Consider the following 26,802-nt stretch of genomic DNA (forward strand, 5'->3'; position numbering starts at 1 on the left):
CTCGGTCTGGCCTGAGTGGGTTATGGAAAACTGTTATGGTAATGTACAAAAACATGGTGGGCTTTTCTTATGTGACAGGTAACATGGTATTAAATGGGCACTTGCCCGGCCAGATCTTACAAAAGATCTGAAATGCTTCAGCGTGGGAGACACTGTCAAACACAAAAAGGCATTGGAAAAACTTAATTATGGAAAGCCGGTGCTCTTTTGCATACAATCTTACTTTGATATGAATCATGTTCATTTTATGGATTCTTCCCTGTGGTTAAATATATAGAAATGCAAGATCCAGCTATGATATTTCCGAGATAAAATTATACAAGATCCAGACAGAATCAACACCAAACCCTTACAGTAGTTAGAGGTCAGGGTCGCAAAGCGCCGTTCTGGGTAGACCCCCCTGAAGTAGGAACCTGGGAGTCCCCATTTAGATCACCGATAGTCTAACCACAAAACAAAGGGGAAATGGGGAGGGCAGCGCTGCTCTAATCCGATTAACGAAATGCAATTCCTCCTACAAAATCAATGTCATCTGCGACTGCCGTTCTGGTCGTGTGGTTTCACTCTCGGCCGTAATGTCTTTCTTTCTCACTTCTTGTTTAAATATTTTTCTTCTTCGTTTTTGCCCGCGAACACCAACTACTGACTTGCATATAGTTTTTATCTGTAATTTTTATCATAAGACAAGCTTGTGGTAAGATTCCTCATGACGATAAAATGTACGAACATAAGAAAACTGTAACTTCACAGTCATATTTTTGACTATCATTTCATGAGTGCAGCATAAACACGGACGGTAGACACGTTTGGAGCGCGAGTGCCTGGATGGCTCAGGCAGCACTTGCTTCTTCATCTAGCATTAGCTGCTAATGTTTTTCCTTTGACCACAGATCAATAAATCCATCTTAAAGGCAGGAACAATAGCTTGAGTCTTGAGACTGCAATGTCTCAATAAAACCAGAAGGCAAACTACTTAACACTAATATTGGGCTCTCCATCATGCACACCTAAATAATTAAAGACTAATGAAATAAATTACAGCCTGAAAACATAATAATGCATATTTTATCATTTCGGCTCATATTTATCTCTGTGGTGAAATGTCTGACAGGTGCACTGAACTTAAACAGCAGGAGTGTGAAGGGCACTGGGACCTTCAGCGGTCTCTCTCCTGCTCCGTTTTGGAGATCTCCTTGTTCTCAGACTGATTTGTGTGCGGAGATGGACGAGGGGCACCTTGGTTGAGGTGTGTGGGCCGAGGGTGGGAGGGCTGTTGTGTCAGCGTGCCCACCTGCAGGAACATCTGTCTGCCCAGAGATACACATGCAGATACACCAACTGGCAAATGACTGACGTAAAGGCCCCAACATGCACGCGCACACACAACCGGAGGAGTTTGGGGGGGGGGGGGGGTATTTTGCTTCGTCCCACAGTCCAAAAACATGTTGAGGCATTTCTAAATTGCTTACAGTGTGAAAGTGAGTGTGTTACTGTGGTTCTCTGTGTGTTTGCTCTGCTTGTCGGTTCAGAGTGGAGTGTATCCTGACAGTCTGACAGATCAATAGAGAAGATGGAAGGACGAATCAAAAAAATGTTTTACTTTTGTGCGTAACTGCACACAAACAGCTGTGCCTCACAACCTGAATATTATAATAATGTGTATTACTATTGATGCATCGTGGCGACAATACTCTGATCCGGATTAATTTCAGATATGAAGGTTTCCAGTGTGTGCATTTTCTCCAGGTGGTCCTGCTTCCTCAGACATCCCAAAAACGTTCCCATAGGGTTTACTGGTGCCTCCAAACTGCCCGGTGGCAGGAGTGCGTCTGTAATTGTCAAGTTTCTCCGAGTCGTCTTGTGATGGACTGGTGTCCGGGGCTCACATGGCCCCTTCACCAACACACTGAAGTTCTTCTTCGAAAACAACCCAAAGTTGCATAAAGCAGGTACAGAAGATGGATGGACGGGTGTATTTAATATCACACTGACAAAAACAATAATCCATCAAAGGAAAAGGTAGTGCAAATATGAGTCAGAGACAACTCTTCACGAGCACAGATGTGAGACATATCATCTTTATATGTAACCCAATAGACCATGGGTGACTCAAGGCAAACCAAAGAATAAAGTTCTTTTTTCTCTTTTTTTTTTTTTTTTTTTTAGGGGAAGCGAGCAAATATGTATTTGTTCATGCATATGCGCACTTATCAAGGTTCTCCCAAAGGGCTGGTTGTATTTATGAGGCCTTGTTTCTCTGATTGTTCTCACACAGTTCCGATGAATATTCAATGGGCTCCGAGAGAAGGGCTTCCTGGAGCCCAAGAGAGAAGGAGGGCAAAGAGAAAATGTGCCTGGTAACTCACATTCACACACACATCCACACACACACACACACATCCACACACAGCCCTGCAGCAGTGGGAGGAGAGAGCAACAGTGACAAACAGCTTTGGTGCTACAAAGGTGGCAGGAAATCTATCAAAAGGGACAATAAAATTGCAATTGAGTTTCTTTAGCTTTTTTATAGCAGATGCATGTATCTTGGTGGCTCGCACCCACCACAACTATCAGGTTCAAAGGCGGGTTTCTGCAGTGTGGCTGCAGCGGGTGTAACTCTCACATCTTACGAAGTGCACCAGTTTGCTCATACACAATGTGTAAGTGCAATTCCCTTTGATGATATGCAGCCAAAAGGAAATTGCATTAATCTCATGCAATTACAGGGAAAAAAAGCAATTATAGCCTGTAAGGCACAAAGAAGAACTTCTGCACACAAATGGACAACACATCAGTTCTGTTTTAACAACATTCCAAAGTGCTAAACTCACTTGGAAAATATTTTTATGGGTTTGTTACATTTCTGCATCACAACATTTTCATTCTTTGGTTTTCGTTACTAACACTTCAATGTATTTATCGTATAGCGTTATTATACAAGCATCTTCAGTGTGGATTTTCTTAGAGTCACCATCAAAATCTCAGATAATTCTTTTATCAAATTCTCTATCATGAATCTTTGTAGCAAATTGCAACAATAGATAAAAATGGAAACCAGAAGACCGCTCAACACTGGACAGATGTGTGTGGAGGCATCTGGACTCCAAAGCGCCAGGCACACACAGGCCAGTCCCGCTAATTGCTGCCTTCATGCCATTAATCTGTCAGACAGTCTTTCTGTGCCCCCTATTGGACACTGGAGCGCACAGCAGCCCCACACTACAGTGAAGCAGCGTCTCATATCACGAGCACTTCTTTAACTCAGTTCTCAATCTGCCAGGCTTAAAAACCCCCCAGACCACAATCTGACACCAGCCTCAATTACTTCACTACTCTGGAGCAGAGCAGTGTAATGTGATATCAACACTGCATTTCTAAAGCACTATACCGAATTCAGCTTTTGGAAATAGGAGGTGCCAGAAGTTTATTTTTATCTGTGTAACGTTCACGAAAGGGACTCTTTACATAAATAAAGAGAGGAAGGACTGAGAGGATTCATTCCCATTAGTTTATACAGCAACTAGCTTTCAAATTATAATCACCATATAGCCTCCACAGTTTAATCTGATGGGCACGGAGAGGCAGGGCTCTATTACTATGCTAACCTACACTGCGACTGAGAGGGTTAGGAGATAATGCTCTCTAATTTCTTATTTAAGGAATTGCTTTTTGTCAGCTTGAAACTAAACATACGGGTTGGAGAGCCGGCGGCTCTGAGTGAACGTCACTGTCTGATCAGCTGGAATCACACTGAGGAGGAGGGCTACTGTTACAGTGGTGTGTGTGTGTGTGTAGCTGTTTAACTGGGAAAAAGAAAAAGAAAAAGAAAATGGAATTTAGTGGAGAAATAAACAAAGCCGTGTTAAACCTCTGTGTGAGTGTGTGTGTGTGTGTGTGTGATCATGTGTGTTTCTGAGCAGCGATAATGAGCGCTCTGACCTTGGAGTGGGTGATGGACAGGGTGTCCACCCAGACGCGCCAGCCGCCCCACTCGTACTTGATGGCGTGGTAGAGGAGGATGCGGAAGATGGCGTACACCATCTCTGTGATCTTCTGCTCTTCGCTGCTGCGCGGGCTGATGAAGCCCAGCGAGAGCATCCACTCCTGCCACACCGAGCACTGCAGCAGGCTCCTGAAGCAACAAAGTGAGGAGCTGTGAGACGGCGGGGGCAATGTACGAGAGTGTGTGTGTGTGTGTGTGTGTTGCTCTTCTTTATCCTATGAAGTGGTGGAATTCTTACCTGCGGTTCTCTCGGCTGTTATTGAACAGTTTGATCATGTCTGACAGAAACACCCGGCGCACCTCCATGCTCTCGGGGGATGGGGGAGAGCTCTTCAGCAGAGCAGCTATTACCTTCAGAATCTCTGGAACAGAAAAAAAAAAATAGCCTTTCTGTTAACAGCCTGAGATAAAAAATGTTTATGGTGTTGAAGGGGGTAGAAGAAAAAAAAAAAAGCAGGAAAAGATCAAAACACCACGTCTGCTTTGTCCATTTGGAAATATTGCAGACACATTGCAGCAAACTATATTTTCATGGCTTATAAAATGTGAAAACATCAAGTATTCTGTTTGGATGGCCTCAAATAGGAAAACTGCACAAATCAACAACTGCATCATACATTGGTCTCAACATGTGCAAATCATTGTGTCACATCTGAACTCTCTCACACACACACACACACACACACACACACACCTGAGAGCCTGTACATGAAGTCTAAAAAAAAACAGAGCAGAGTAGAATAAAAAAGTCCAGGCCATTGATCTTTATCACACTGTAATGGTTTTGGTATTGTTTCAAACGAGAGCGCCAGAGTCGCGGGCCCTTCTGGAAAGCGCTTGGCTTCGGTTAAACCAAAGAGACTGACTGTTTAGATGAATTATCTAGACAATGTCAGTGTCCATTTGCCCTGAGTACAGAGACGGCGGGGCTTAGATTTCACTTGTCTCTTCAGACCTTGGCGCTAACCGATGCCCCCTTGCCCCGGCAGACAGTTGTGTTGTTTCTACGCCTTAGTCACTCAAATTATGAGTCGCTGAACCTTTACCGCCAGAAAATTACCCCAGCATGTACCGGGAATGAGGATGGAGGGATGGCGTGTTCCATTCTTTTTTTTTTTTTTTTTTTCCATTTGCTCTTGGTTCTTTTTCCCTTGAGTTAATTTGAGGGAAACGGTACTTCCTCGGTTTGTTTGATTGGCTCTGACGTTACTAAAGACTGCAATCAGGGGGCCATTTTTAGGAGTTTGTCGCAGATTAAATCAAGAGAATACACGGCAAAGGAGAAACAGACCACCGCTCCGCGTTCCACAGAATGTGCTCGCATGCAGAAACCCGTACAGGGTTTCGATGATATATACCGCCTGTCTGGGATGGTTGGGAAAGGGAGTTTTTAACACAATAAAGGCCTAAGATAATCAACGTGTGACTACAGCGAGACCTTGTCAGATTAAGGCTGGTTGGAAGTAAACCTTGGTTGTGATTATACCAAGTGCTTGGATTTCAAACTGATTAAAGCTCTGCTGCACACACACAAGTGCATGTGTATGTATGGGAGCAGCAGTTAAAAAAAAAAAAAAAAGAGAGAGAAAGTGGGATGTTTTCTTAGTTGAAATGAATACTTGAGATTGCAGCATATGAAAAGGCTTTGTGAGCTGACATGAAATTGGAGGTAAGTAAGCATCTGAAAATGTGAGATGTGAACACTGATCAAAGCCATCGTTTCAGGTTGTTCTGTTGCTAATAAAAATAAAAAGCATCCAGCAGGGTTTGGCATTTTTTGGTATGAGAATATACTGACTGTAATAGTAACTGCTGCAGAACGGTAAAGTAATACATCCACATGCATGCATGTCAGTATATTCTGAAATGTTTCAGGCCGTATATAATAAGTGTTTATTATCCAATGCCCATAAAAGAAAAAAAAATAAAAATTTGAAAACTAACTTTTCTACATTTACCTGAGAAGTGATTTTTTTTTTTTTTTTATGAGACAATGCACTTTTGAAAAATCGCACATCAGATGACTAAATTGACAAAATAATCATAATACACACAAAGAACATGTTTTAATAATTAAAATGTCATAAACATTTAGCCCATTTATCATTCCTTTATAAGTGAAATAATTCTGGTGAAAAATAATACCGAGGCCCAGTGAAACGAGCCGATGTGCGTCTATCCGTCACACAAAGTGTTTGCACCATCCTCACGTTAGGTTTACATCTGAGCCTCACTAGTATGAAAATACGCTTCGGCTGCAGAATTTATGTCGTTCATTTGTTTGACGGTATATAGCGATCGCGCGGCTCCTCGGGGGAATATGCCCCGGCAGTATGGAGCTGTAGGTATGTAGAGGGGCGCGCTGCGGCGGCATGATTTAGGGGAGCGGTGTGGCGCAGAGGAGGCACTTACGTGGGTTGAGAATCTTCACAGTGGAGTCGGGGTCCGGATGCTGTTTATGGATCACTTGAGTGCAGATCTGCTCTGTGAGAATCTACCGGGGGGAGCAGAGAGGGGGTTTCAAGTCATAAATATCTATATAAGCCTTAACAATAACAGAGAAACAAAACACAGAGCTCCGTATATGTTTGACTATCGCATTTCTGAATAATTGTCGAATTGAGCTTAGGGAGGTGGTCAATCTAATTCTCATTTCTGTTAAGTCAGTGATTTTCTTTTCTCTTCAATCTGAGGGAAATTAGCTGATAAGACACATTCAGCAAAAAAACAGGAAACATTAACATGCCACGAAGCTCCACACAGAGGCAGTTACTTTGTTTTATTATTGCTGACTTTTAATGCATTTCAGGAGTGTGAACATAATCCTGCACGGACCTCGAAGAGAGCGTTGTAGGTCGTCATGGTGAACTGGCTGGAGTGCAGCATCAGGCGCTCGGTCAGGAGGGAGAACAGGCCGTGACTCATCATAACTTCGGCTTTCCTCCTGATCAGGACGGGAAAAGGTCACAGCCAATCAGTGTAAGGAACTATTTTATTTTGAGAAAAAAAAAGTCATGTCTGAAGGTCTGGATGACTCAAAAAATCCCAGCGACTGATACCAACAACCATGTGACTGAGCTGAGCTCCAACGTGCATCTGACGCGGAAAAAACGCCACTGAATCTTCGCCGAGAATTCCCCATTTCTACCTCCCATTTCCCCTCAGTAGCTTCTACTTCCATTTGCTTTAGCAACAAAAACAAAAACTGTTTGCACATGGCTGTCATCTGGTTTACAAGGTTTAATCTGTGGCCAAAAAGGTAATAGAGTTGTTTCTGCAGTCTGACATGTGCAGAGATTGTGGAATCTAAACAGTGAATAACACTTCAAAAGGGAATTAACTCAAATTATAACCAGAGTCTCAATACATGTCGCACAGAACAACTCAGACTGGCTGGGGTTTTTTGTTGCTTTGTGTTTTGAATATGTATGAAATGAAAGAAACATATCAAGAATACATTAAAAATAAATAAAATAACAGAATGATAGATTCTATTATTGATAATTTTAATAAAGAAGCAAAATTGCTTTTCCATGAAACATTACATCCATTAAACAAAATGAGGAATTCAAATTTTCTTTCATCTTAGCAATTGTCTTATTATTAAAAAAATCCACCCTATTTTCATATTGATGGTAGAGTACAGAAATAATCCAATTAAAAAGTGAATTTGCATTGAAATGTAGTCCAATAATTGAATTTTTCTGCCTGAGGAAATTACTTATACCTGTTCTGAATCAAATATTATCAGTACTGACTGTGATGCGAACAAAACTTTTTTAAAGTCTACATGAACTTGAAGTACGTGATCTGAGACATGTTGGGGAAAAAAAAAAGAGCCAACTGAAGATGCAACTTTCTGTCTCCAATATTAAACAGTTCAGAATAAAGATGTGAGCAGAGGGAAATAATCTCGAGAGAAGGACTGAGGCCAGGAATTAAACTGGGCCAGTGAAGAGCGATGAAGCCCATGTGGCACAGAGCAGAAACCTTTAACCAACAGATCACATAAATCAGTGAAAAGACCTGTTAAAACTTTAAAAGTGAGATAAAAGGCTATCTCATTCTCGGTTATTTTAGCTCAACGTGCGAGAAAAATGTTGGTATTCGAAGCTGATTTATCTAAGAAAAACTGAAAAAAAAAACCATGGAAATCTAGCAACAGCACTGTGGATTGTGGGATGAGGATTGTTTGCACTCACTTTGGTGATAAGTGTTTCAGAAAGTAGCCCAGAACCTTGAGCGTCTGGACTCTTATTCCTTCACTTTTTGAGGCCAAAAGCTTATAAATCACACTGTGGAGGTAAAAGAAGACTATTAAAATTCAAAGATATATTGTATATGTGCAAGTATTTCACGCATGCAGAAGGCTGATCTTTACCGGATCCCGTTGCGCTGGTCGAAGGCCTGGACCATGGGTCCAGGATGTTCTGACATCAGAGCGACCAACAACTGGAGCACATCCATGAGATTGTCATCCTGTGGGAATTAAATAAAAGAAGCTGAAAGCCAGTGAAATATTCCTGAGTGATTTCTTACATTTGCCCAAAGCTAAATTAGAGTGTATTTGGTGATTCATTGGTGTTTATATTCCTGCTGTCTGTAGTGGTGGCAGTAGCAGCAGAATTACACAAAACACATCACAGACGTCTGAAAATGACAGTCTGCTGAACCACGGTGGCAGTGCTGTAATCACCCTTTAGGATCACAGCGTTACCGATTGATCTGAATGATTCATTTGCTATGCATCACTCCACTGTAAACAAACCCACTGCTGCCAGGACCTCAAAGTGGAGGACTTGGAAAAATAACAAGAAACAGTAATGCTGCTGTTACAGCTACAGGAATGATGTGTGGCTGTGCAGATCAGATGGCGGGGAGGCGATCTGGAGTACGGAAGTATTATGTTGCCATCTGGTGGCGAGACCCTTGTTTGCTGGGCACTGGCGCACGGACGGCAGCGGCGAACACGCCTTACCTCATGCATGGTCAGGAGGTAGTTGAGGATGCTCTGCAGCTCGTCTTCCTTCACTCCATGATCCTAGAACATAATCACACCGATTATTACATCAGCTAAATTCAGAAAATAAAACCGAATGACAGAATATTCTGGGATTCTTTTCCCAGACTTTTATGTCTGATACATTTAAAACATCTGTCTCTCTGTCTAAAAGTCAGTATACAAATATGCAAAAACAATGACATATGCACATGAGATCTGCTCATGATACATGATAGTGTCTGCTGGTGATTTGAGGGATTGAAGTTCCACATGCGTCATTACCTGCACAACACATTATTTACCAGGAGACAGATGTGTAATGACGGCTAAAGGCCTTAATCGCCCAGCTGTTATCCGAGCAGAGCGGCGGCTCCTCCAGGGCGTTCTTACCTTCATTATGAGCTGCTTCACAAACAGCAGCAGAAAGGCTCGCAGAGAGAGCATCTCCTTCTGGGTTGGCCTCGGACCATCTGAAATCCCAAACCACACGCAGCGGTTATTAAATGTGGCCAATATCCACGAGGAAGGAGGAGGGGAGGAAATAAAACAGCGGCTTTGTCAGCGTGAGGCAGACAACACAGTGTTACGGGGAGGTGCAATGCTTTTTATAGCAATTTCAGAAAAAAATGAAAAAAAAAGTAGGGGGTAAAACTAGTAAAACTAGTAATTACTTCATAAAAACATGCGCTTTAAAGCTGAATATGTTGTAAAGTGTAATGGACACTGAACGAAGGTGCAAAACCACAAAATGTTTAAAACCAGGGGTGTCTACCACATTTTTTAGTTCAGGGGCAACAAACAGCCCTATTTCAATGTAAGCGGGCTGGAAAAAGAAAAACTGGTAAACGGTGCAAAAAAGTTGTGTGATGATATTCAAATCTAAACCTTAAAGTTTCTCTTTATTTTGATATGGTGCTGAGCACACGTAATGATGTCTATATTTTCACAAAACCAAACAATTACAAAATGTTTAAATTTTAATAGTGCAACACACAATGAAATACACTTAAAAAACAAAAACAACAGCCCTTTTCCAATTGCTGTTGCATGATGCATGGTTTTGTAAACTCACTCTGACATGACTTTGAAGCTAATGCTAGTTTTCTAGCAATGCAGGATCTAGCTTTTATAGTAGCAGAAAAAAAATAGGGTCAATGTTTCCTTTGAAATTTTCACAATTTTTTGGGTGGCTTGGTGGCCCAGACTGGAGCATCTTTCAGGCCGGTTTTGGCCCATGGGCCTTATGTTTGATCCTCCTGGTTTAAACTTTATAGTGATTTAAATGATGGAAAATAAAAAAATCGTTAGCATCATTAGAAAAGTTATGGTTTTGTATGATTTGAACCCTGTGAAAGTTTTTTTTTTTTTTTTTTCCCTGTCAAAGCACATTTCCTTACTCTATTTTCTACTTTCTAATTCATTAAGGATGACATTTTAACATTTGGTATACTTGTGTGACACACAATCATATAGACATGTAAAATCATATCAACATTCTGCACGAGCGCATGCACACACACATTCTGTGTCTGCAGCCTTACCGAGGCCCTTGGGCACGACTCCGCTGCGGTCCTGAGGGTTGATGACCCAGTAGTAGTATTTCAGTGTGTGCATGACCTGCAGCACAGTGCCCACCCTGCGGATGGCATTGTAGATGGTCACTGTGCTGATGAACTCTGTCGCCAGGTAGGTGTAAAGCGTCAGCTGCACCTGCGCAGGATAAAGTAAAGAACGTTAAACACACACACGGGGATGGGGCTTTGGAGTAGGCAGGGAAAAAAATAATCCCACTGCAAGATGTCCTCGCTTTTTACACTTTAAGAAGAATTGATATTTGGAAGCCTTTTTATGACTTTGGCATGCCATTCTCATTTAAACAGCCTTCACACACAGAAAGATAACCTTGAACCTCAAGATAAACTCTGGAAAAAAATGTAAACTCAAATCGAGGACAAGAGCAGAAAAACCCAGAGGAGTGCACATCTGTGTGTAGTGGTCGGTTTGGGCATGCATGCATTTTATCCCAAAGTGCAAATTAATTTGCCCATGCTTATAAATGTAAGAGAAAGTAAAATGCGGTGATTCTGACAAAGTGTGTTTTCCTGCTACCTTGGCAGGGGCATGGATCCAGATGGCAGGGTTGAACAGAATGTGGTCACACAGCTGCTTGAGCAGCAAGATGCCGTTCTGCAGGTTGCTCAGGTATCGGGAGAAGGCCAGCACAATGTCCAGGACGGGCCGAGTCACGTGCACCTTGGAAGACTAGAGAACAGACAGACACACACACAGCACCGTGAGCAGAGGTGAGAAAAAATCCATAAAAAAAAAACAAACAACGGTAAAGAAGCTGCAACCCGAGAAGGGAAAAGAAAGGACACAGAGAGAAAGATGAGGAGGAGCTCCTCTTCTGCCTAACAAGCACACGAGCCCAGCTGTGACCTCCAAACACAGCCAGGGGAGAACACAGTCTGCCTCACATTAAGTGTTGATGTGTGCTCATGTTAGTATATTTGCTGCAGGAGGGAATTGGGATCAGGCTTATTACTGCTCTGAGCTCCAAGCTAACGGTACGGTAAGATGACACCTTTGTTTACTTCTTCACCAGCTGAGCCAATCTGTGCTTGTCTCACCTTCTCCAGTGTGTAGCCAATGACGAGAAAGCCTTTGCAGGCCAGGACCTGCTCTTGCATAGCCACAGAGTTCTTCAAGAGCTCCATCACAAAGGACAGCAAAGTGCAGCTGAGAGCCACACGAACAAACGGCGACAAAGAGAGAGAGAGAGAAGGAGAGAGAGCACAAGTTAAGACAGTGACAATAATCTATGCAAGCTGCTGACAAAGCCCTGACTGTCAAGGACACATCCTACATGAAATGTGATTGAATGAGGGTGTTGTGTCCTCATTGTGCAGCGAGGACAGACTCTCGGAAGCATCGCCCTCAGGGCAGCAAACAAAACCACAGAAGATGCAAAAAAAAAAAAAAAAAAAAAAAAAACCCAGATGTTGTGTTTATTTTAGCATAAAATGACTTTGCATCAGTTTGCTACTGAATTCAAATAATTGTTTATTGAGGCATACAGCAAGAAGACCACTGTATGAGAATATAACTAAGGGTTAGCACAAGGGTTAACCCTAACCCTAACCCGTACTGAAAAAAAAAAATCATGTAAATGTTTGGGGGTGGGGGCAAAGCGTGGGGGAATTAAGACACTTTCAAAACCACTTTTCAGTCATTTAGTAGAAAAAAAACTTTCAGTCAAGGAATTTATTACCTCTCAGTAAAACAATTGAAGGTGCTTTCCTGCTTTTTTTTAAACTAGCAGCCTGTACAACACACTGTTTGTAGGCGACATTCAAGCTCTGAAACTTTCTCACTCAGCAGCCACCTTTTTATTTTTTTCCCCCCCCATAGTGAAATTAACATGCTGTATGCACAAAATCCAAACGATACAAACAAACTGCTCGCTTGTTCACTGCGTGATTATTCGGTATGTGAGTGCTGTTACCAGACGGAGGTGTCCAGCTCGTGGCTGGAAGGCTGGCAATAATCCAGCTGTGCAAACAGAGGGAAGAGGACCTGCACGCCGCCAATAGAGTGGATGCCACTCTGGACTGAGTGAGTCACCACGGCCTTCACGTCCTGCACAAACACAAACACATAAAGCCACATTTCACATGCCACAACCCTTGTTTAGCTTGGTTTATAGTCACACGGATTTATGTCTTCACATAATTAACCATCGCGTGGATCGCAATGGCGATAAGCATTAACATTGTGGAATAGAAGAGAAACAAGAAGAAAAAAATTAAAGAGACAAGAATATTATAATAGAACTGATTAAAATAACAGAGGAGAATACAACAGAAGAGAAAGGAATCGGCGTATTTATTTCCATTGTTACATTGAATACCGGCTGATTGGGTGAGCCTGGTCACAACGTTTGTTATTCAGGTGAAGAATTTGTCGCCCAAGATTCTATACACTCCAAGATAAAAAGTGACTTGGAAAAACCTTCCCATCTCTATAGGATTGGAATTTCTGAGCGCGGCAAAGCAGAGATGCAAATATAGGTCACACATTCATTCATATTTCACACTCGGTGTGTGTCAGTTTGTGTGATAAAGGGAGCAAATGTTTATGTGGCGGCGAAATCCTCCCCCACAAAGGAAACAAAGCTTCTGCTTTGACGAGAGGGCATGAGAGAAAACTCAATTAGTCTGGGAGAAGGGAATCCTGCATGAGCAAAGAAACTGCTGTGTGCATGTTTCTGTGTGCGCATACATGTCGGTGTGCGTCAAACATCGCCGGGAAAATTTTTTTTTACTTCGCCACATGCACCTTAAAAGAAAAATACTCTCCCACTTAAATGTAGATTTAAAGTAAATCTCCTGGAGAAAGCCAGTTTTATAATTGGACCACCAGGACAGTGTTTTCCAGCGGCTGCTACAGCCAGGCTAACTCGACACGTTTGCAACTCTGCTCTAATGAGGCTATTAAAATGAAAAGATGCCAACAGGGCCACTTCCATTACCATGCAGGAAGAAGGAGTGAAGTGCCGTACATGTAGAAACAGTAGAGGGGAAGCAGGAGGTGTACAGGTGGGTAATAAATTTGCAGGGATGTTGCGTTAAATGTTGCATGTTGACTTCAGGCCTGAAGTAGAGTAATGGCAACCGTTGCATTCGCCACTCCGGGCCCAGTGGGACCGGGTCCCATGCGGTGGAGGAGCTAAACGTTACTCTGAGGGTACAATTACCTGCAGCATGAGTGCGTGGGGCGAGTGGACGAAAATGGAGGCGTTGTCCTTGGGGGAGGACTCCAGGCAGAGCTGTGCGTCTGTGGCGCGAGGGTTGTAGGTGAAGGCGATGCTGGAGGACAGCTTGCCGTCGTACAGTAAGGTTTTATGATGCTCTGCAAACAACAAGTCACTCTCGGCCCTGTACTTGAATGTGCCCTGGGGAAGACGACACGAAAAGCAAGAGTTAGTAAATGGAAGGGGAGAGATATAGGGGAGGAAAACATAGAAATAAATACAATTCAAATAATATAAATTTAGATTATGAATAAGTAGTGTCAGATTAGTCGCAGTATCCTGTGAAGCCGACTACGTGAGGGAAACTGATCACACAGTTTAAGTATCTCAACCTGAACACCTTAACCTTAATTAAACCTCTTAGTTTCTTTAAATAAACGGCGAGATGATTACAGTTTTCTTCGGCAACAATTACATAATCTTCAGTCTGTGCTCTAAACTCCATATTCCCCCAGGGCGGGTGTGTCGCGGCCAAGTCTGATCCTGATAGCTGTGGTCAGTGAAATGATAATCATAATAAGCTTAACAACCTCTAAAGACCAAACAAGTTCAAAGGTTTTACGTGATTTTAGTGCAAGTGCTTTAACAGAAAGTCGACATTCAATCGAGATTATCTCTAAAAACCTGAACAAGTTATGTTTCAAGAAATATGTGTGTTATTTTACCATCACAGCATTTCTAATGTTGGGTCCGAGTGGAAAATAAAGAACACAGTCCAAAGACCAAGTTCTCCATCTGAAGTTCTCATTTTCTGTGTGAGTTTTGGTACATCTGAAAATGCAGGAGGCCTTTTTTAATATTTTTTATTTTTTTTTCTTAACGCGGGACTTTAATCGACTTGGCCTGTCAACATGCATGTTTTCACATCATCACAGTCACAGTTCAAGCTGCACGGCTCATCTCTGTTGTATTGTTCTCCGCTATTATTAATACAATCGGTAAATAAAAACCAGTTAACGTCATCTTCAATATTTTTTTTAATTTGAAAGGTCCCATAGATGAGTTTATATAGTTGACACCAATGCTCCGGGGAATAAATCCAAAATGTTTCTTGACAATAACAACATCAAAAGGGTGTAAACACACACATGTCCACACGAGACCAGATTCAAACGTCTGACACGCCGACTCTGGTGTTTTAGTTTCTGACCTGGTAGCCCGGGCCCAGCTGATAGATAGCCAGGATTTGAGCTGCGCTCAGAGCTTCTGAGAACAGATAAACTGCCCCCATCTGTCCGCAGAACACACGGTTGGTATCTGCCGTCTCGGACGATCCCAGGAAACACTTGTCAAATGTCTGCAGCAACGGACAGATGGAACGATGGAGGGAGTGGGGAAGACATAAAGAAAAAGTTACAGAAATAGAGACGAAAAAAAGGAGGAAGGAATGGAAGGATAAAGACAGGAAGAACAGGTAAACAAGATCAAAAGCAGAGGAAGGAACAAGGAGGGAAGTCACACTCATGTTAACAGAAGCTATAGCAGGAGCGTCCTGCAGCTAACATTGCTGGATTCCACCACTCGATGAGGTAAAGGGCAGAAAAAGCATCCTGGATTGGAAAACCATCTGCCAACATAAAGCTGTTTTATGGTAATCTCAGAAAATCATAAAGTTGGACAAGCTGATCTAACCTGATTGTAACTTTTAAAAGTAAAATCCCCCTTTATTACAACTGGACGATTATAAAAACCACTAAACTGACATTTCCATAACACCATCAAAAGATCCATAATCAACTAGTAACACCAGAAACAATGTGCAGATACACAACATTTAGTTTCAAGACTTTTTTTCTTAAATGACCTTTGCTTTTTATTCTATATAAATAATGTCCACTAAAAGCAGTACGTACAATTCTCCGCTTTTATTGTATATCTTTTTGGATATTTCATATTTCTGTAAATTATTTAACACTACTGGTCTGCTTGAACTTAGAAAAAGCTGACCTGTTATAATTATGACTTGAAAAAAATGAAAAATGACATCACATGTTTGAAAACAAAGTGTTAAACGACTCGTCAGTAATTATCACAAAGTAATGATCCAAAAGGAAAGAACTAATGAAGTGGAAATACTCACGTCGCTGGTGTTGACAAACCAGGCAATGTCTCCAAAGGAAGCCAGTTCTCCGTTCACAAAGCAGCTAATCTCACTGTTTTTCCAGCGGTTGTAGATGTGAACGAGAGACACCATGTACCACTGCAACGACAACAGGCAGACACTTTCACTCTACAAAGCTGGTACGTCACGGCGCACTGGAGGAAAAAAATAAATAAATCCATTGATCGCATGACAAGATATCAGTAATTTAGCAATTCGTGACAACTGTGTGCCTCCTCAATTAGCCCAATTCGTTCACATTTGAGAACTTTCTCCCCTCAAGCTAACATCCCACCTACTTATCTTCCCGGTTTCGTCCTCAGCTTCATGAGAAAGCGAAATAATCAGGGTTGTTGTGCACCTCCAGACATAAAAAAAAAGCTTGTGCTAAAAACGTAAAACAAAATCAACTGAGATGAATCTCCTGAGTCCTCGTGAGGTTTGTTGGGATACAGCGGGGTGTCTGGTGACCACGGGCAGCGGATCTCTCACACAGAGGCAGTTGTTACGGCACGCTTTGTCTGGAAAAGTAAATCAATCTGTCCGAATAAAGCCATTCTCCTCAGACTCAGGTGAGATTCATACGACAAAGTCTGCATTTATTTTTGCATGAATGCAGCTGAGCCGCTGTGCGAGCCGACATACGTCGCCTGCATTCTGTTTACAAAGATCTGTCCTTTTATGTGCACGAAGGCTTGGTCCGTCTGTGTTATGCAACCGCGTCGGGCTCCATTCCGTTCGTACCTTCTGTGGTTTGAAGTCGTACTTTACACAGTGCTGGAATCCTTTCCCCTTCGATTTTAATGAGGTCACTATCAAACAGCCTCCCACGAAGTGTGCAGAGTAACCCAGGCCTTTACTGGTGCGGAAACTGGAAAGAAACAAAATTAAAAAAAAGAAAGAAAAAAAAACAGTCACTGATGCTGCACAGGATTCATGCTGACAAACATCTGATTAATCTTACAAACACCCTGAAAGGGACTGGGACGGTAAACAATCATTCCTCAACTTCACGGACTGTTCCCATCATTCTCAGTGTCCCGGGAAACGGGGCCTCCACATGTGATTTAGTGAATTAATCTGCTTTTAAAAGGGCGCCAGGCTGAGGAGGCAGTTTTATTACAGGTCCTCTCAAGCAGCTTCTCGGCTGGTTATCAGGCTCCCGGTGTATAAATTAGATTCAGGCAGAAATTAATATTTGGTTGAAATTATGACGATGACAAACGGAGAGGGAATCAAACGTCTTTCCAGTGTAGGTCTGGAGGCTCCACTTTTTCCACTGCAGAGCTGCACAGCATGTTATCACTCATCGTCATCCTGAACCTATTAGAGCGTACACATGAAGCCTCCTTGGAGCATTTACACACACAGAGTGACTTTTTATTTGAGCAAGAACACCATCTCTGCACTTTAAATGCATGAGGTTCCCCAAAATAAAAAGAAAAACAAAACAGCATTCATGTGTTCATGTACCTACCAGTACAGGTAAGGCTTGTCTTTGTCTACGTTTATGTTGTTGAGAGGATCCATGCGGAGCCACGTGTGAAAAGTGAAGCCATTCTGGTACGGCCACCTTGCTATGGGAGGCAGAGCGATAGCCTGTTGAGAAAATATCAGAAGAAAACAATATGGAGACGATAAATGAGTCCCAGGAAGCCGATGAATCGAATGTTCTTGTAATCACACATTTGCTCGTTAGAACGTTAGAACATTGTATTTCACAACTTAAAGAAGTTCCACAAAAAATATCTACAAACATTAAAAAAATAAAAAATAAAAAAAAAAACCACACCAGGCATCTTCTAGAACTTTTGAAATCCTGTGTTTCATCCCAAATGTCAGATGACGAGTTAGTTTGTTCATGGTTTACAAAAAAAATGTCTTTATTGGAAAAGTGATGTCCTCTGTAACTGTTACTAACTTTTAACCACTAGTTTTAAAGGACTAAGGAAAAAAAGGGCACTTTAAAATAAGCTGAAAAACAAAATATATGTAATTATGATGGGAAAACATGGACTCTAAAGAGAAGTGGGAATACTTGGATTAATTCGGAGAACAAGTGTCAGTCACTTTCAGCTGATGGGCTCGATCGAAAACCTTGAGCTGTGAAAATAATGGATCCGACTTCCACAGACCAACTGCAGCGTCCACACAACATGCCAGAGGTGGGTGGCGTTTTGAAACTTGTTTCCAAACAAGCTTACTTGAACAATCCATCTTTGTAAAATTAACAAAACGCACAATACCAATAGATTGCGCCAGTATAAGCCTGTGTGACCGACTGATTCCTAATTTGCTTTGGTAAAACGCAGATCGTAGCATTTTACACACGTATGCACATCTTATTTTACTGGAGCCAAACGGAAAGTCGACAACACACGTTCACGTTTCCAACGCAGCACTGACGGCACAGAGACTTCAGACCAACTAAATCAGAGCCAAGCCCACCGGGCACTTTCCTGTTACTTCAATGACCCTCGTCAGTGGAGGGTTACACACAAAAGTGGGTTACCAGCCCACACCCCCCACACACACACACACAGACACACACACCCCGTGTGATAGGACTGATTAGGATAATGCACCGGTGCAGCACAGATCACACGCTTCTTCCCCCGGGATTTATTGCTCACTGTTTCAAATTGATTACTAATCAAAGAATAGGTGTGACATTTGAACATCTCAGAGCTCGTACTGCCGGAGGAGGGGTGGGGGGCTGCAACGCTCACACTACATGCAGTAACAACACATGCTGGAGAAACATCATCAAGCTTCAGCGCAACAAAAAATTAGCGCTGAAGAAATATTATCCAAAGAGGCAGCAAAACATTTTAATAACGAAGCAGACGAAAATTAATCTAATTTTATTTCCCTCGGGACGCATCATACATGCACAATTATCTTCACATTATCGGATCACGGAATGTTTATTTTATGTGTTTTGTCTAATGAGCACAACCATGGGTGTGTTTTCATGTGACATATTCAAAAACTAATGGTTCAAAAAATAAAGCTTAATGACACATAAAAACATTGAGGGAGGTCTTTAGAGTAAATAACGTTGCAGGTGGTAATACAGCACAAAAGTTACCACATCAGGTATTAAATGTATCAGAAACACTTCCAAATTGCAACAAGGTAGTGTGAGGAATTTACATTTTCTCTCTCTGAATGGATGGGTTTCCTTCTGGTACTCTGGTTTCCTTCTACATATTTTGTCATATTTTGGATTTTTCACAGTTTTTACAGTTTTTAATGAGCTGACTGAAAGGTAAAGATGCTTTACTCGAGCAATGGATGGGGAAAAAAAAAGACAAAAGCAGCAGCACTTAACACAATGTTTACCAGAAGGTTTTTCCAATGCTGTTCTTTTTCTGATTGCCATCAATGTACAATTAACAGCTGTAGGAACAGACCAGGGATGCAGACATCACTTCACTATTAAAGTGTTGAGAACTGTTACGTAAAAAATTTTCTTTTCTTCTCGTATCAATATTCTGGGTAATCCCATAACAATGGACTGTACAAGATAAAAAACATGGTATTCAATCTAATCCTTTTCCAATATTGTCATTTATCCAGGCGGAAGGAAACTTCAAGAAATTAAATCAGCTCAACTGGTCATACATCTTGGAAAATGCTGCCACCCTCATCCAAGTAGCTTCATAGGTTCATGACGTTTCTTTGACGAGACTGATGTAGGAAGTACTTTCTTTTTTTGATCCAAACAAACTTAACTCTTTTCAAACAATCGCAAGAAAAAAAAATATTTCTACTGCTTTTTAATTTCATGTCAGTTCGGCTGTCGTGTGTGTGGGTCAGTGATGTGGAGCTGTGTTGTCATCTTTCAAACTCACGGCTGTATTTTTCCCTGGAAAGCTGAAGAAGGACTCGGGGCCGTTCCTGTGAGCCATGTACTTCAGCACTGACAGGAGCTTCACTGCGTGCCGCGGCTGTGAAGGAAAAGATGCACAGGGGTCAGGAAAGGTACGGGATGCAATTCACACACACACAACAGATTGTTCTAAATTTAACCAACACTGATGTTCTTAAGAACCAGTTTTATTTATAGTGTCTATGATCACATTATACAACAGTGTACTTCAAAATACGATACTTTCAAAACGTTGCTTCTACGTTGTCTTTCTAACAGTTTCCTCTTCTGCATGTAAACTTTAAACGTTTTTTTTTTTGTTTGTTTTTTTCCTGGCACCAATGAATAATTCCTGCATCGACTCAGCGACCCGTCCATCCCTCTCATATATTGAGAGTTCGTTGAGAAGCAAGGAATCAACTTGTCGTATCATCCGAGTAGTGTCAGTGATCAGTGAGGTGTGCGCTCTCGTCTTCACCCCATCCTTCATCCCGTGTGTCGCTCACAGTGTCTGGATGTAGATATTCATCCTCTGCTCCCGTAATGTAAATCTCCACGTCACAGCAGATACTGCATTACCAGAAGCTCAGGCAGACACAATTCAAGGTCTCCCATTGTGTTTTGCACCATGTTTTGCACCAAACAAAAGATGTTGTGCAAGAGGTGATGATTATTACATGCATAAAGGAATACGGTAGTACAATATTTACTGGTTTTATTGAAGTCTGTATTTCACATCTCAATATCAGCTAATGCTTTACACTAACAATTAAACTTAGCTTATCATAAAAGCACAATTGCTAATATAATATCACACTGACATTCATATATTGCAAATAAAGGATGCTGGGTTTTCTTAACATCAACAAAGCGGTTATGTGCTTGATGCATCCCAGGCATTTGGTTTCACTTGTTTCATTTTCTCTGTGATGTGGGATGGCAGCAGTTCCAGTGCTGGTCCCACATTCCTGAAGCAGGGCCCAGACAACCACAACACATCACCGCAACATGACTCTGACTCACCCACTGGCCTTTTTCCCCCTGCAGTTTGCTGAAGAACAGCTTCAGCTCCTTCACTGTGATGCTGTAGCTCGCAAGCACACCCAACATGTCCACCAGCAAGTCTGCAAGCCCCACAGGAAGAAAAAAAAAAAAAAAAAGATTAAACATAGCACATCTAATGCTAACTGACAAGGCATAATAACATACCGGGAGTCCATCAGTTTATTATGACTGTAAAAACCATCAAACGCTGGCATTTCTGATAATCCTAGTATTTGTAAGTCTAAATAATCTGGTGATGCCGCATCTGAGAGGCGAAGCAGCTAAAATTAATTAAAACAGGGTGAGCAGGTCCCAAGTTCAAAAACTGGAGACAGAAAATAGGCAGGATGCTCCGGGAGTTCCAGTGACTGAGCGTCGGTTATTACTGACTCATGATGAGTCACAGAACGGCATATACATGACAACTGTGCCTTTTATTAAAACATTTCATTCTTCAATCATGAGGACAAAGGACAAAAATATAAATGTAGCTCATTTAAACATGACATTGAACATTTTTCAGTGTCAAACTACATATTTCATTAAAAGTCAAAATCAGGGGCAAAAATGCAAATTTGAGATTTGAATCTATATTTGGTGCGACCACACTTCAATGTTTGAAGAAACCTGCACTGAGGTTATTTTAAAACATCGTAAACTAATGACAGATCCTTTTATCTCCTCACGCAGACCCACACAGACTTCATTACGTAAGGATCAGGCTCTGCAGCAAGCATGCCATCACTTCCAGGACTTCTTATTTACACTGCAGATATTTCCATATAAACACCAGGTGTAAATATATATATTTTTGATATAATATATGTATTTTTTTCCTATTGATCAGAAGTCTTCCTGCTGGAATTACATGATGGATGAGTGATATTATGGTACAGCACTCTAAAACTTTTGTAAAGATGGGTGGATGCTAAGAGAAAAAAAGTTGATCACTTCAGTTTAAACTAACATAACATTTATCCCACAGTGACTGTTATTAAAACCATTTCTTGTTAGCTGCCTAGATGCTGCTGAGAAATACCAGCCTTGCTTGACTGCTTAAACCCTCCAGGCCAGTGTTGTTCTTGCTGGCAAAAGTTCACTGAGCCGAACACTGCGGGATTAATTCACACTAATTTGCAGATGGGCAACACACTCGGCTGAAACTCGGGGAGGGATGCTGTGCGGGATAACTCGGCTCGCACACTCGCTATAATACATCACAGCGAGTGCAACACTGAAGGGTGAAAGTGTGAGGGATTTCTGTGGATGGGAAAATTGTTGAGCTGGTTGTGTTACTGGTAATGCTACACGGGCACGCGGAGCCGGAATTTACTTTTCACTTCCCGCCCCTCCGCGCCGAGGTCAAAGTAAAGCCTCGGCGCCGACACACCACGCCGGGAGAAGGCGAAAATTTATTGTCTTGTCAAAGACGATTCAACAGCAGCAGAGGCTTGCAGCTCGGTACCATTTTACAACAGCTACACCAGAGAGCAGCCTTTAACTTTTTAAAATCTAAAATAAATGATTCCAGACACTTTTGATTTGTTAGGTGGACCTAATGGAACGGCGAGAAATTGAACACTTCCTCCACGGGGAGACTGCTTTAGGTACCTGCGATCATGCTGTCGGTGGTTGATATACGATCGAGGACCAGCTGGATGAGCCCCACGTCGGTGCAGGCCTGCAGGTTGCGGACGCTCTTCTTGAGGATGGCGGTGAAGATGCTCCAGACCTCGGCCTGACAGGTGGGCTCGCACTTGTCCAGCAGCTCCACCATGCACACGATGCTCTCCGGCTCCTGGATGATGAAGTTCATCTCCAGGTCAAACTGGCCGCCGACCAGCTGGAAGACAAGAGCGCGGACAGGGTGAGGGCGGGAAGCGATTTACGAGTTAGCTGGAGCACATACAGAGAGAAAGAATACAAACAATACACAGAAAAAGCCCACATTCTTGACTTAAACCACTGCACCACTGTAACATGAAATAACGCCAAGCGTTTTGAACATGTCCACATGGCTCTGTGTGCACACACTGTTAAACAGATGATTATTCATGCATCAGAGATGCTGCAGGCAGATTAAAGGTCAATCTATCTGTACGCCTGCTTGTCTGAAAGTAGATTATGCCGTTTACAGCCAGCCTGTAGACGCCGAGACAAACCCACCGCCAAAATATCAAAGAAGCAGCCGTGTTAGTAAAACAAAGCCAGACATCCCGACAGACTCGAACCGTGCGGAGTGCATTTGGAGGTCTTTTGTTGCTATAGGAGGCCTTAAAATACTAACAGCAGCTGACACCGCCTGGCAGACACAGACCTGGGCTGAGATTAACCCTCACTTAGAATATTAAGGAAAACACATATGGCATCTTTGTTTTTTTTTTTTGTTTTGTTTTGTTCTTTTAAACTTTATACAACATTATATTTCTAAAGCCAATAAAACCTACCCTTCAAATTACATTTATTTCAAGCTGTAGTAAAATGAAATATGATTTTAGCCTCAGCAGAGGTCTGCAGCTGAAGCTTATTTAAGGAGCGGTGAGGAAAAAAGCTCGTCTCATTGCAAAGAAGTAATGTTCTTTGTGTCTGGAAAGAAATGTATGAGCCATAAATGTCAGAATCTATCACCCCTTAATAGTTGTGATGACATTTTTATTATTGAATCCTGCCTAATAGAAAAAAGATAAGGAAAATAACAATGTGGGTGCCAAATTAATATTGTGAGAAAGGCTGTCACTTTTGAGATCAAGTAGGTGTGACTGGACAGAAAAAATGAGCGAGCGATGGTCGCTCTCGGCCATTAGGACAGCGCCACGTGAAGACGGCATGATTCGATATCAGGAATGGAAACTGTCCCAATAAAATGAGTGAGGGAAGGTTAACTGAGCGAGCCGTGAGCGCGTGTGTGCACGTGTGCGTGCATCTGCTGCTGCTTCAACATCTTTAAGAGACGGGAAGAAAGTGGAGATAAGAGCGAGTCGCATCTCACCTACTGTCTTTTAACCTTTTCTCCCAGATTATTTATTCAGTCTTTTATGTCAAGTATCATCATGAAAACAATCATGTTCAGTATTTTTTTTTTTTCCCCTGAGTGGAAGCAGATAAAGGTCATTTCGTTTTTTGCTCTTAAATCTGACACTATAATGAGAGAATACATATTCACCTTTGAATACCAAAGTAAATAATATCAAACTAGTGCATTTCTATGTGCATATTTAATAATCAGAGTAAAAATGACAAACAAAAGAGGTTTCTAAACCTCTAGATACAAACCTATTTGAAACTGTGTTCCGGAAAGCTTGGATTTGCTCGACAATGTGCATACATGGCTGCCACAGGCATGAAGTTTTGGGTAGCCGTTGACACAAAGCACATTTCTTAAAATGACTAAAGATAAACAGAAAAAAAAAAGAGACGCCTGGAACAGTCGCCATGAACTCTTCCTCACTGTGTTTTTGGCGGAATTTCTACAAGGGGAAGTGATAAGGTGTGCACAGCTGAAACGAGAGTGTGACCATTGGAACCATAATCCACAAAAGCAGGAACTATATAAAGTTCAAATAAGAACTGAGAGGGCAGCTGCATGTTTTTTGACCAACAAAGCTTGCAATATGATGATTTTTCATCACCATTTAGATCAGATGTGTGCACACAACATCTCTAACCACCCGACAAGGGTCAATGAGAATGAAGAACCATGAAAACTGGTGTACATGATGCAAACAATGAAGGCTCTTGCGTTATCTGTCTGATGTATGCAGGCTTGCGGGGATACATTTAGTCATTTATACTGAGTTAAAAGCTTAAAAATGTAATTACTTTCTTCAAATGAAATGTTTTTATTGAGAAATATACTCATATTGGTTTCAAGCTTATTTGCCACATTCAACAATGTCAGAAGCATCCAAGTTCAAGATGGATTGAACAATTACTCGTCAAAAAAAAAAAAAAAAGAAACTTCTGGTGGAAAGAACAGTTTGAGAAGGAACAGAACCAAAACCATGGAATGTATTGATTTTAATAAAGAGTTTGGGGAAAGGCTAATGGCCGAGCTCGACAAGAGTGGCAGTTTCTCATGTCGTTCCATCGGAAAAATTAATTTTCCGCCCCTACTTTAGATTAATTGATTCCATTTAGCTCCAAGATGCCCATGGAGTAACAATAAGGTTAAACAGAGTTTCCAGAGTCAGCAGCCAGGATAGCCTGTTACTGCTGTCTGAGAATGTTGAAAACAATGATAAATATAAAAATAAATTTCAGGAAACTATGATCATTTTCACAGATTTTCAGAAACAACTTTAAAAAATATATAGACCTTATTATTGAGCCCTTTCTCAATTGTATAACAGCTACGCTACAAAACACAAACTTTCTCACTGGGCAAACAGAAGAAACAAATCTAAGTCCTGCAGTGTGGCAGACAAACTTGTGCCAGATCTCTCGGTTGATAGGAGCCTTTGGAAATTAGCAGCCGTCTGTCTGCTTCCCTTAAGTCATTGATAAATCGCCCGTCTACTGGGGTAACTTATCGGCGGCTCCCTCCATTTGCAGCCAGGGCCACAATGAACGAGCGCTCGGTGCCATTCCGACACAATAATATCTGATTTACGAGCCCGACGCAGTGCACGAGCCACCCATCCATCCATCAGAGTCAGCTGACCAAGGGACGACACAAGACGCAGTGCCCGAGTCTGGGCACACATTCACAGAGTTTGTTCGGCACTTCCAACACTCAGAAAAGTGCTTTATTGAACAAGGTGCACAGTACTGACGAACCGTCACTGCCATCACAATCAAGTCTGGTCTACTTTTCGTTAAATGAAGGAAAACAAGGACGTTCTTAGCAAGAAAAAAATAAAAAAAGTGGATGTTAGTTCATGCAGTTTATTAAGATAACATGTTTTATTTTAATGACTATTGAATATTTTGGGATTGGTTTGCTTGCAAATCAGATGCAATTTCCTATAGGTGTGTGAGAACATGCGGAAGGTCCACCGGTGCATGACAAAGAGGTTTAACAGCATTTTAATTACCGAAAACGTCCGCAACAATCATTTCTATCGCTCCGTTTTGAGAACAGGTGAACAGTTGTCCAGCCAAGAGGAGCTCCGGCTGAAAGCTGCCATAAATGCCAGAGACCTTTATGATGGCTAAGACACCAGATCCCTGGCTGGGTAACCTAGCCTGGCTCTTCTCCCTCGAGGACAACCTGAATTAATCATGGCTGAGCGGCCCAGCAGCCACTGGGCCGTAACACAAAGCACAAACAGGCTTCTCTGGTCTCCATGGAGAGCAACACTGCAGGATGGTTGGGCTTAAATTTATACCGGAGTAAGAATTCATCTCTACTGACTGTGCTTAACCCAAATTTTCGGGCTGATAGTCACAGAAATATAACATTGGTCTATGTTAAAAAGCAGGTCTGAATTCAAGGAGTTCACCCAGTTTAAAACGGGACATGGGAAATGAACGGGAAATGAAATCAGATGTTTTCTTTCCATCTATATTACCCTTATCTTTGATTTGTTCTTAAAATCTGTCAAAGCTGAGGCGTGGAGGGTAAATATTGGAAACTCTTTATTGCACCATTAAGTCCACATTGTAAACATTTGCTTTTTCTACTGTCGTCATCTCATTCATGGCGCTCACTGTTCACAGCTCAGCTCCGAAATTCCCCCAAAAACAAAGTAAAAATAGAGGAGGAGGAGGAGGAGATGAACACAGCCATCAGTGAGGATGAATTAGCATGACACAGGTTGCGCTGGGATCAGAAGACGATGCATTAGAGTTACTGATTAGACGTACAGTCGTTTTTGTAAATGCATCACGTTCCTCTTAAAATCCCAGCAACAAATTCATTGAAGTGAAAAGCTTTGAGAGGAAAGGAGTGAGCATTTCAGAGGCAGATTTAATACCAAGAGCAGAACTGAAAAGTAAACAGCATGAGCGATTTTGCCTCCCATCA

The 26,802-nt window shown here is 41.9% G+C and overlaps 1 protein-coding gene across 7 annotated transcripts in view; it reads right to left on the reverse strand.

Moving 5' to 3' along the window:
* lrba (LPS-responsive vesicle trafficking, beach and anchor containing) overlaps nt 1–26,802 on the reverse strand; it is a 184,463-nt gene that overhangs the window by 134,330 nt on the left and 23,331 nt on the right. For all 7 annotated transcript variants that reach the window (XM_030094715.1, XM_030094717.1, XM_030094718.1 and 4 more), the window contains exons 2-21: nt 22,449–22,680; nt 20,817–20,917; nt 19,777–19,872; nt 17,397–17,518; nt 16,664–16,790; nt 15,899–16,018; nt 14,969–15,115; nt 13,762–13,959; nt 12,511–12,644; nt 11,636–11,744; nt 11,115–11,267; nt 10,547–10,715; nt 9,396–9,475; nt 8,982–9,044; nt 8,385–8,482; nt 8,206–8,298; nt 6,839–6,947; nt 6,416–6,497; nt 4,242–4,365; nt 3,940–4,132 (exon numbers count right to left, since the gene is read on the reverse strand). In XM_030094715.1, coding sequence (XP_029950575.1) covers nt 3,940–4,132; nt 4,242–4,365; nt 6,416–6,497; nt 6,839–6,947; nt 8,206–8,298; nt 8,385–8,482; nt 8,982–9,044; nt 9,396–9,475; nt 10,547–10,715; nt 11,115–11,267; nt 11,636–11,744; nt 12,511–12,644; nt 13,762–13,959; nt 14,969–15,115; nt 15,899–16,018; nt 16,664–16,790; nt 17,397–17,518; nt 19,777–19,872; nt 20,817–20,917; nt 22,449–22,680 — 2,550 coding nt within the window. The remainder of the gene's footprint in view (nt 1–3,939; nt 4,133–4,241; nt 4,366–6,415; nt 6,498–6,838; nt 6,948–8,205; nt 8,299–8,384; nt 8,483–8,981; nt 9,045–9,395; nt 9,476–10,546; nt 10,716–11,114; nt 11,268–11,635; nt 11,745–12,510; nt 12,645–13,761; nt 13,960–14,968; nt 15,116–15,898; nt 16,019–16,663; nt 16,791–17,396; nt 17,519–19,776; nt 19,873–20,816; nt 20,918–22,448; nt 22,681–26,802) is intronic.

Source organism: Salarias fasciatus, chromosome 6, assembly GCF_902148845.1.
Source record: "Salarias fasciatus chromosome 6, fSalaFa1.1, whole genome shotgun sequence".
Classification (NCBI taxonomy): Eukaryota; Metazoa; Chordata; class Actinopteri; order Blenniiformes; family Blenniidae; genus Salarias; species Salarias fasciatus.